Consider the following 12,158-nt stretch of genomic DNA (forward strand, 5'->3'; position numbering starts at 1 on the left):
AAGCAAAGAAAGCCAGAGGGCTCCAGACTTCTTTTTTGAAGTTGTTTTAGAAGATGACAGTTTTCCATATTATTGTTTACATTGTGCATATCTGATGCATCATGTAACAATGCACAGATAAGATGCAAAATCTGGATTATCTTTCTGAACTTGTTTACCATCACCATATTACACAGATGTCTTTAAGTAAACCATCTAGATTGTGAATGCAATTTAAATTCATAAGCCATGACAACCAGTTAGGCCTCTCACTATACTGCATGAAAGAAAGCTGCATTTGTGCAAAACCTCCTGTAGCAACCAGCTTTCCCTTTTCATTAACAACTTTCACTTTAATGTCCTGTTGGTGGGACATGGCACTGTATAACTACGTGGTGGAACTGACTTCATGGTGGACGGAAAGATCACTAATAAAAATACAAATTCAATTACAAATTTCACCATGTTAATGATTTTTTCAAATTTATTTTCCAACAACATTCACTTTAGGATTTCACTAACATGATCGTAGAACAGAGTAAGAAAAGGCTGAAGAACTGCAGTCAACAAAATCCCAATTTTGTTTACCACAGATTTTGTTTTAAACCTCTGGGAATTAAAGGCTATCACAGGAGCATTTCTCTATTCTCTAGAATCTTTTAAAATGTTAGTTTTATTCTCAGTTGGAATATAAGCTACTGTTACGAAAGTCACACTGAACTCCATGTTTTAAGTAAGCTTTTAGTGTATTACACAAAGGAAAACAAAGATTTTAGAAAAATTTCCAGTGGTTGATACCTCCAAAGTTGCACATGCCTAGTAGAATCATAGAATGGTAGGGTTGGAAGGGACCTTTAGAGCTCATCTAGTCCAACCTCCCTGCAGAAGTAGGTTAACCTAGATCAGGTCACACAGGAACATGTCCAGGCAGGTCCTGAAGACCTCCAAGGAAGGAGACTCCACAACCCCTCCGGGCAGCCTGTGCCAGGGCTCCCTCACCCTCACAGTGAAATAGTTCTTTCTTATATTTAAGTGTAACTTTTTTTGTTCCAGCTTCATCCCATTACCCCTTGTCCTGCTGCTAGCTACTACAGAAAAAATGAATGTCCCAACCTCCTGACACCCACCCTTTAGATATTTGTAAATGTTAATAACATCACCCCTCAACCTCCTCTTCTCCAGACTAAACAGCCCCAGTTCCCGCAGCCTTTCCTCATATGAAAGATGTTCCAGTCCCCTGATCATCTTGGTGGCCCTGCGCTGGACTATCTCCAGAAGTTCTCTGTCCCTCTTGAGCTGAGGAGTCCAGACCTGGACACAGGACTCCAGATGAGGCCTCACCAGGGTAGAGGAGAGAGGGAAGAGAACCTCCCTTGACCTGCTGGCCACACTCTCGATGCATCCCAGGATGCCATTGGCCTTCTTGGCCACGAGGGCACATTGCTGGCTCATGGTTAGTTTATTAACAAACAGGACTCCCAGGTCTCTGCAGAGCTTCAGTAGTTTGACCCCTAGCCTGTCCTGGTGGATGGGGTTGTTCCTTCCCAGATGCAGGACTCTGCACTTGTCCTTGTTGAACCTCATGAGGTTCCTCTCTGCCCAACTCTCAAGCCGGTTGCGATCTCACTGAATGGCAGCACAGCCTTCTGGGGAATCAGCCAGTCCTCCCAGTTTGGTGTCATCAGCCAACTTGCTGAGGGTACACTCTGTCCCCTCATCCAGGTTGTTGATGAAGATGTTGAACAAGACTGGCCCCAGAACTGATCCCTGTGGAACTCCACTGGTCACAGGCCTCCAACTCAATTCTGTGCCATTGATCCCCACCCTCTGGGCTCTGTCATCCAGCCAGTTCTTGATCCACCTCACTGTGCACTCATCCAAGCCACACTGCTTGAGCTTTCTGATGAGGATGTTATGGGAGACAGTGTCAAAAGCCTTGCTGAAGTCAAGGTAGACGACATCCACTGCTCTCCCTTCATCTAGCCAGCCGGTTATGCACTCATAGAAGGATATCAGGTTGGTCAAAGGGGATTTCCCCTTGGTGAAGCCATGTTGACTCCCCCTGATAACCATCTTTTCCTTCATACTGTCAGTGGAACATATATGTCCTTCATGTCAGAAGGACAAGGGAACAGAGGCTACATTCCAGACTCTACAGTGGCCTTTATATAGGCATTTTCATTCAGAATAGGACAAAAAAACCAAAGAAAACCAAACAAAACCCACCAACAATCCAACCCTAAAATGTTCTTCTGTGAAAAAAATCCTCCCTCGTGTCTGTTTTGTGTGGAGAAATTCCTGACTTCCCCACCATCATTTGAATTTAATCTCTACCATCACCTTCCAGAATTTTAGGCAGATCCATACTCCAGGGGTAAACTGATGGACCAGCCTATCACCTCCCTCTAGTTTGGCAAACTCTTTTGATGCAGAATGCCTCTGAAACTATTACATAAAGAAGTTAGTAACTGTCACTTTTAATGAGGGAGGGAAAAAAACCCCAAACAAACGGATTCAGAAAGGATGGGAGCCTGAATGATAACAAATGGTAAAAGAGGAATTGACACAAGCAGATGAGAAAAAGCAAAATGAGTAATTGCCCGGAATGGGCATATTTAGGAAGTATGATACATGTGTTACAACTTCAGACTTACAACAACATCAATCATTATTTCTGAAAAGTCACAGTCAGCAAGGAGCACCTTGTAAAGCTGGAAAAAAGCAAGTAAATTATAAAATATAATTAGGTTGATTCTCCTCATTACAACTAAATACCACCCTAGTGTGGCTGCACTGGGCTAAGAAAAACACAAATATTAATTGGGCGATTCTGGAATTATAATTGTTTTATTGCTTTTGGCACCAAGGTTCTGTGTTTGTAAACATATAATCTACTATTAAACAAGACCTATATTTTAATATATAATATTTTAACATTAAAAAGAAATGTATTTCCTCCTCTAAACCAAACTGGGAGAACCAGTTTCAATACTCAAGTGTTACTGAAGAGTAACTAGAAAGTAAATTTGCTCAGTAATGCTTTTCTATACTTTTATACAAAGTTTTAGGTCTAAACATATGCTGATTAGGATTTTAGGATAAAACAGTCTGAAAATTACCTTGTAAGAGCAGGAGTAGCAATGCTAGCTTGCGCTCCAATAGCCATAGAGATACCTCCGCAGCGGATTTTTCCCAGCTCTTCTGCCACTGCAATGTTATAGAAGTCCAAGCTCACCCCGCCATATTTTGAGGAAAAAACTAATCTATGACATTCACATTCTGGACTGATATATACAACAAGAAATGAAAAAAAAAAGAAATATTGCTACTGCAAGGACTTGTCAACTGCAATTACACTGCTTTTTTTTTTTTTTTAATATTTGACAGCTATCAGCTTTCCCTTCAGAAAAGCAATGCCACACCATTCTTGATAAAAGCTGAATTTAAAATTACAGCCGTTCTAATTACCTGTGCGTACATCAGGTCACCTCTAAATATCCTATGTAGCATCATTACTTTTACTGGAAACAGCAGGAAAAATGGACATGCTGCTGATAATGACATCAGAAGGCAAAAATTATTCTTTCTAACAGTAAGGTCATAGGAACAAATCATCAAAAAGGAAGAAGTGCTTTTCTTTCTGCATGGTAACACCTGACATCACTCTCATCCTTCAACGCACTCATCATTCTCACAGACTGCAGACAAGTCAGCACTGTCCATATGCAGATTGTGTTCCTGTGTGAAGTTACTGCCTTAGCTCAACATCCACGTTGGACACGAGTACAATATTAAACATGCGTATTTTGCATCCCTGCACCTGGTCTGTGCAGTCATTAAAGTATTTTTCATTAGCAGGAGGATGACAACCCAAGGTGCTGGCCAGGCCTCAGCATGGGCCATTCTTCCTCCCCACATTCCAATCCGCAAATTCAATTAAAGAGGATATTATTCTTCACATCCTTCCCATTCCCAGCACTGGCAAACCCACTATATAGCAAAACACAGAAAAGGGCTACATTCCTGTGATGGATGAGGTAATTTCTAGCCGTATTAAATAGTTTATAGTTTAAAGGAAATATGGCAAGAAAGATGAGGTTACTGCTTGATGACACTAGTTGACTAAGAAGCTTTGATTAAATGTTTTCCTCCATTTTTGTTTTTTACTTCTCTGAAGAACAAGTAAAAAAATTATAAATAAATGAATACAATTCCCCACCTCTCACATACAAAGGGGCAGATAACCCTCTCCCATTTTCACTTGTTGATATCAAACACTTTCTGAGCTCACTCTCTATTTGAAGTTTTTAAAAAACATCATTAATTAAAAATAAAAACACCATACAGTGCATATAAATACAGGGCTTTGTGAGTTACAATCTGTTTCCTAAACCCGTTGAAACTATCTTTGTGATTCCTTTTTCTTGCAGAAAGAATGGAAAATAAAAATGGAAAAGAGTAAGTGTGAACTTCAGTTTTCAAACAACGTTTGTTCTTAGGCTATTAGCTATTTTTACAAACTTTTACCTAAAAATAAATAATGTTTCTTAACAAAATCAAAACTCTTACTGGGAGCTTAAACAGTACAGTGGAAACAATAGTAATAGTGGAATGAGTTTATAATATAATATATTACAAAGTCCCCACCAATAAATAAATGCTCTGAGGAAGACTAAGGAACATATGTGTATGCAAAGGCAAACTCTTTAAAGATGAGAAGGTTTTTGTTAATTTTATATGAAATTATAGCAGAGTTTTAAAAGATAATCTCAGTTGTAGTGCTGCACATTTGATTTTATTTTTTTAAGATCAAACATTTCCTTGCCAAACTACAGGTGTTAATAATTTTCTCTTTGGTTTTGTCTACCAAGCAGTTATATCCCACTTAATTTCACAAAAAAAAAGCTTAGTCTCTTGATTTACCCAGAGCAACTTCACAGGAGGTATATTGTGCACAAAACTGACCCAAAGAAGGACCATTTTATACAAGTGTAGAGCTTACATACATTCTTTGTTCATACCACAGTTCATTTATATATTACTAAAAAACAAACTTGCCTTGCTGTCATTTGAGATTAGTTACAAGGCCATACATTTAAGAACAAAATGCTGCAAAAAGCCAGCTCTCAAAGTGATGACACTGAAGGAATTTTCTACCAAAGGGAGGAAACAATCAGAAGAAAGCCTTAGGAGCTGAGAAGGTAGTGGGGGGAAGCCCTATCAGGCAAAGGGATGATGCATCCTGTGAAGATTTTCTAATCTGGGGATAGATAATGCAAGAGACATCCACTGATGCAGACAGGCATGAAGGCCAGAAGGTAAATGGTAAATAATTAATCACCTAATTACCTAATCACCTAATTACCTAATCATCTAATGGTAAACAATTAAACATCTAACTTTTCTTCAGTTCTGTTTCAGAAGTCAAGGAGAAAATCTAGGGGGAAATGTGAGTGGTTTGTTGGACAGCCATAGATAATACCTCTTTTGAGCCCAAAGTACATGATCAAGACAGAGATTCACTTGTCAGTACAGACCTTGAAGCTATATTCCCAAATAATCTGAGCAATTTACACCATGGACAAGGACAGCTATATCTCGTCTCACAGGAACTGGATGTGTGTACTGAAACATGGTCAGCAGTGTCACAAACAGCAAGAGCAGGCTGCACTGGGTCTGAGCACCAGTATAACTTTATTTTCTCTCCAGATCACAGTTGCAACCTGGCTTTCAAACCTGACTCTGCTCAAAATGAGACAAAACTACTGGGCTGTTCTTACTTCCACCTGCTACAATAATGACGGTGAATGCTTTACGAAATGAAAGTTTATTTTTTATCAGGACTTAGTCTTTCTTATTTGCAGTATAACCCTTATTTGCAGTAAGGGAATAAGTTGATGGTAGGAAGGTTGCGCTCACCAGTCTTGTCAACACACATCAGCTCCTGGAAGCATCTGTGCAATGATGTAATGCTAATAGGTCAATTTAATTTTAATTCAGAAAAGTAAAAACCACTCCTGACATAATTTTTAGTGAAAAATTCATAATTCATAAATTTCATATTTGATCACTTAAAGAAAAAAAAAACACCTTATGTTAAATAGTCACATTTTTACATGCTAAATATTTAATTTCACTTTAAAATTAAATCAGTGATCCTTTGGCTACATTTCAGTTTTTAATTTGTAAGAAATATTACAAGAACAAAGGAAAGTAAAACTAGTCAGAAAGCCTAATGCATTAATGCATTTATAATTCAAAACAGGCAGAAAAAGGCAACTCTGCTATATTCAAATTGTTACTGTTTTGCTGACAGTATCACAACTTCCCACTGTTAAAATGCTTAAAACTTGATACCTTATCCGTTGTTCATTTTTAGGTTATTTTACAAAGAAATTAAATTTCAAAGCCCAAAATAAGAACATTTGAACACGCAAATAAATATTCTGCAATGCAGACCATGGGCTGAACCCCATGCTGGAATAAGGCAACAGAGTGTGGAGGAAGGAGCTTCAGAGAGGAGGTGCTATGGACTGACCACAACTCCCCATCACAATGTCCCTGTGCTGCTCTGGATGAAGAGGCAGTTAGATGACTCAAGAATGAAGTACTGAAGCTGATTCTGGGAAGAAAAGGAGAGAATGAGAGGAAACTTGTTTTAAGTTGCCTTTTTTTTAATTTTTTTTTCTCACTACACAAATCTATTTCAACTGACAGGGAATTAAATTAAATTTCCCCAAGCCAAGTCTGCTTTGCCTATGATGGTGACTGGTGAGCAGTCTCCCTGACTTCATCTCAGCAGCAGAGCCTTGCCATCATATTTTCTCTGCTGTTCTGGTCCTGAGGAGGAGTGAGTGACTGTGTCTGGGTGGGTGTACGGCTGCTGACCAAGGTGAGCCCACCACACCATGGTCAATATATTTTTCTTTTAAATAATCTCTGTGTTTTTCTACTGATCACCAGGCTATTCTAACACCCCACTCACTCCCAAAAAGTTCCTTATTTTATATAGACCGGGTTATTTCTACATGGTAAATCCATGACACTGTCAGTGGCATGGGGGTCCAAGAAAAAACAAGTTTTTTAAAACATTGTTTTTAAAAGATGCAGACATACATTCTACCTAATCTGATCATTTAGGACATCTGGACTTCTATATATTAATATTGACAGACAACAAAGATGATGCTCAAAAATACAAATGAAGGAGCAAGACTATTTGATCTTCAGCTGCAACATGTAAAATCAGAAACACTGCTGAGAAGTTGGTGTAACAGAGATAAAGAATGTCCATGAAAAAGGACTTATAAGGCTGTCCTGGTTTAGGCCCAGCAGGGAACAAAAGACCACCATTAGCCTCAAGTACCAAAGACCTGAGGATTGCCAAAGGGCAGGGAGAGCTTAATTGCCGCTTAAGGTCCAGGACAAAACAGACCAGGCTACTTGGCTTGGGGAAGAGAACAGAAAATAACTTAATGCAATTGAAAGCATAACCATAAAACCCCAAAACATAACACACAACACAGAGTGGTACAACAATGAAGTGTCCAACCAGCCCTTTAAGACCACCTTCTTCCCATTCTTCCCTTCTTCCCGGACTCAGAGTCCTGTTCCCGGTGTTTTAACCTCCAGCCTCCCTGAACGGCTCAGGGGGGCAGGGAGTGGGGAGTTCCAGTCAGTCTATTCCTGATGGCTTCTGCCATTTGTCTCTCCTCAGGGCAACTGGGCTCTGCACCAGTCCTCCCTGCAAGTCCGTGGGGTACCTCACACACACAGCAGCCCTGTACGGGCTGCTCCAACATGCATTTATCCCAAAGGCTGCAGCTCCTCTCTACCTGTGGTGCGCAGGCTCTCCAGCATGGCCTGCATCATGGCTGCCTCCTCACACAGTCTCCTGCCCGTCTGGGTGTACTCACACAGAGCTGCTGGTGGCTCTCAGTCTTGCCATGGCCCTGCATGGGTTGCAGTGGTACAGCCCGCATTCTCGTCACGGCTTGCAGAGTGGTCTCTGGTCTAGTGCTCCTTCCTCCTTCTCTAACTCTGGGGGTCTGCATGGTCTCCTCCATCTTGCATCACTCTTACACCTCCTGCTAGCACTTCAAATTCCCGTCCCTAGCTAGTGATGGTAGAGGTGTCAGATTGGCCCAGCCAGGCTGGAGGTGGGTCTAAACCCAGGAGCCAGGGAAGAGTCCAAAAACTCTTTACCCGATCTTCACTGCAACCCCCTCCCCCTGTTACCAACCAAAAGCTGCTCCTTGCTAAACCATAACAAAGGCAAAGGGGAAGTTGAAGGTTCCCATAAGGTGTCTACACGAAAGGAAATCACACAGCACTATTTCTATTGTTGGCGCCTAACACAGTGCAAGAAAAAAAACAAACATGTTCTAGTGACTAGAAAGACAAATAAAACATGAATTAACTCTCATTTTGAAGGTAAGTTTGAGAGATTCCTACGTCTGACACCAGGATGACACAGCTAATTGCCAGTTTTCATCACAGCCTACAATTTTAAATCACGGAAGCAAAATTTAAGTGTTCAAACCTTACTCATCCATCATAAATATAGTTCAACTCCAGAGGACTACAAAAAGCCCTGAAGTTACATAACTGCAAATGTCATCAGGTAGGACAGTGCAGAAATCCTACCATAATTCCTTTCCTCTTCTTTATGTATAAGGAATTTGAAAAATTACCAAAGGTATACTCTTGTGTTGTGCAATTTCCCATGAACCCATTCTGAAAAGTTGAGGGTGATTCAGCTCAGAAAACATCTCCTGCCTTCTTGTTATTTCCTTCTTGCTGGGTACAGTTGGAAAAATTCTGATTTTGTGTAACAGGAACATTGTGAATCCACTTTAGTCTTGTTGAGATTAACACCCCCCCCCATATATATATATATATATATATATATATATATACACACACATAAAAAAATAATTTTTTACTATTTCCTCTGGATCAATTCACCATCATCACTACCACCTCCCCTTCAAAATAAACAAATAAACCTCCTGTACTGGATGCAAAGTTTCCCTTAACAGATTACCTTAGTCAGACAGATCAAAGTCCCTCAGTCTGGGTGAAAGTATGTCCCAAACCAGGAAGAATTATAGTGCTTTATTATTTTGTTTGGTCAATCCTTGAAAGATCATGACCACTTGATCTCTCACAGATATTCACTAGTTCATCAAAAAAATAAAGTTTTACATGTTAATATCACTGTTGTGATCCAGTACTCTTTGGAAAAGTAAAAATATAGATTGGCTGCTCATTTCTTTTAAACATATATAGATAGTAGCACAATCTCAAGTACAAGCCCTAAGTAATTAACAATGCAAACTGTGTGTTCCTGTAATAATTGCTATAGAACTCATCATGGTTTCCACTTTAGAAACTAAATTTGCTGAGATGATGATTTGATCTGTCTAGCACCAATTTAGATTAAGACAGGGCTACACTAGAGAAGTTTCCCCACAGTTTAAGAATTTAAAAAATCCCATAAAACCAGAAAATTCCAAGTAAAAGCTAATCACTGCCTGCTACGGAGCAGATAAATGCACCACATAAACCTGGCCCTAGAAGGGTGCAGCATGGACACATTTTAAAGTGGGTTAAAGTTGTACAGAACACTGCTTTAGAGAGCCAGGGCAGTATATTCTAAGCCACTAGTTGTCAAGATATACATTTGGTACTGTCTTTCTTCCAAAACCCTCCCTCACAAATTTGCAAGCTTTCTTTTCTAAATGGTTATGCAGTGTCATCAAGTGCCCTCTGAGTCAGGAATTACATCTGCATAAATCTTCACACTCAGAAGGATATTAGACCTCTTTAAAAAACAAAATCATCACACAAACCTCTACAGCTGTATACAAACACCGTTACAAGGAAGGAAAAGCTAAGCTGCACAGTACAATGTCCACATGGCAACACAAGAAACATCAACAGTGTAAAAAGATACAGTAGTCACAAAAAAAGAAAAAAAGAAAAAGAAAAATCCAAGATTGCACATGTTCCCAAGAATCAGCTATTGCATCAGCTCCAACTCAGAGAAGAATTTTATGCAGTCACTCATCACAGATTCCTCAGTCCTCTTCTGCCTGCTTTTACACTGATATTTTTGCACCCCAGCTCTGATCCAACATCAATTCCACAGAAGCCTAGTTAAGCCATACTACAAATTTTTATCTATAAGTTTAAAAAGCACAGATCTCAACTATTGTAAAATGTCAGTCAAACCGAACATCACAGAATGAAGAAAACAAGACAAAAAAAAACATGTGGAAAAACAAAATCAAGAAGCATGTAAGCTGAATTTCACACCTTGTGAACTGCAGTAGAAAGCCTTCTACTGCTCATGGGGCTTCTCTTTAGGCAAACCTATAAACAAACCATAGCCCAGATTTCAAGAATATAATCTCTGCAACTTCTTCACTGCTGGAGGTCAGTCAATTAGCAACAACTGTCAATCTCCTTATATGTATTGAACATATATGTTCCTACCACCTGTTGCATGTTCACCTGGTTTAAGCTTTGTTTTTGGGTGCTAAGTTTCATTCTCTGAGTCAAGGCTTATCCAGCAGGGTATTGTGCTTCTTTCCACCTTGAAGGTTGCAACCCTTCTGATGAACAGGCCAACTTTGCATCAACATCCCTCGACACAGTACGTGTCCACCGCAGTCCTCCTGACATCACTGTGAGTCAATCCTCAGAGGCACCGAAATCTGTTTTCAGGCTCCATGAGGCATCTGTCAGCCCTATGTAAAACATGCTCTTCCTCCCAAGAAAATAATTATCCAGCTAGATTCTTCTAAATATTTTCACTCATTTTTCAATAGATGATAAAACAATTAGTCTCACAAGAATAGAGCAGGTATATCATCTTTATGTGCTGCTGGTGCTCGTATTCAGGACTCTCATGTGAACTACCACAAACTACTACTACACAAAGTTTACATTACTCTGCACCACAGCAAATTTTCCTCCAACAGGATCTGAAATATGAACACAGAAACAGCTATTACAAGGAATCTACAGTAATGTACAGATGATCAACATCCCATAGGTGAACTGGGAAAGAAAATGGAAATAGACATTAACAGGTAAAAGATAGAGCCCAAAGAACATTCTCTAGTTAAAGCATAACAGAGAGAGAAAGACAAGTAACACGACTGAATACAAGTATGTACATTTGCAAGAATTTAAAAGCTGGATGAAAAGAGGTCAAGATCTGAAATCAGAAGAAATTGTACTTGGTTTCATAGCAAATCCTATGAACAAAAAGCAGCCAAATTACTTCAATTTCTTCAAGGCATCAGCATATAGCATCAATATTCAAAAGATCCAGATCCCTGTTTCTTCTCAATTCCACATAAATAAATAAACTGAAAAGCAATATAATGTGATTCAGAGATCAAACATATTTACTACATTTGCTACTTCTTAAAATTTCTACCCTAAGATTTAATTCAACAGCTGACTATTTATCAGCTGAAAGCTATATTTAACTTTCTTTCTTACAAGATCTTTTATTCTGGTCCAAGCTGATAAATAGCTTACTGGAAATTCAGATTTTCTGACATGGAAAACTGATGACTCAAGATGTCACATCCAAATGCATAAATTTTACCAGATCACAAATTCCAAAGCTTGTAGTCTCCAAGTGGGGTTATAAATTGAGAATTAACATTGTGTCCATGAGGTGAAAAATTTGACAAATGCTGGTTTTGAATAAATTCCAGAAAACAGGTTTCAGAATGTGTGCAGTGAATAATTAAATGAATTTCAGACATGCTCTGGGGCTAGCCTGGCTAGCACAAGGGGTTTAGTTCAGCAGCAGTGAACTTGGAACAGAAACATATCAAGGGAGTCTTCCACAGGAATTTCTGATCAGCACAGGCATACAGGACCACGTGATTTTCCAGTGGCTGACTCCCTAAGTTCTTGAGGAGTTGGACCAGATATTGATAAAAACATGCCATGCCTTCTCAGAATACCTACCACATTGCAGATCAACATGTTGTTAAGGACAGTCACAGCAATTATTCAACAAATTATTCAAGAGACATCTATCTACTAATGCTGGAGCTAGAAGTAGACTCCTCTATTGTAAGATAATTTCCTTGTTTATAAGTATTAAAAGGCAAAGGTCTCTTTAGGTGGCAACATCTGCATTCACAGGC

General features: G+C 39.4%; 1 protein-coding gene across 1 annotated transcript in view; it reads right to left on the reverse strand.

Moving 5' to 3' along the window:
• The window catches only part of LOC104553535 (probable acyl-CoA dehydrogenase 6), an 83,117-nt gene that overhangs the window by 30,170 nt on the left and 40,789 nt on the right, over positions 1 to 12,158 (reverse strand). The window contains 1 exon segment of the mRNA XM_061997406.1: positions 3,099 to 3,237. Coding sequence (XP_061853390.1) covers positions 3,099 to 3,237 — 139 coding nt within the window.

This window comes from Colius striatus, chromosome 5 (assembly GCF_028858725.1).
Source record: "Colius striatus isolate bColStr4 chromosome 5, bColStr4.1.hap1, whole genome shotgun sequence".
NCBI lineage: Eukaryota > Metazoa > Chordata > Aves > Coliiformes > Coliidae > Colius > Colius striatus.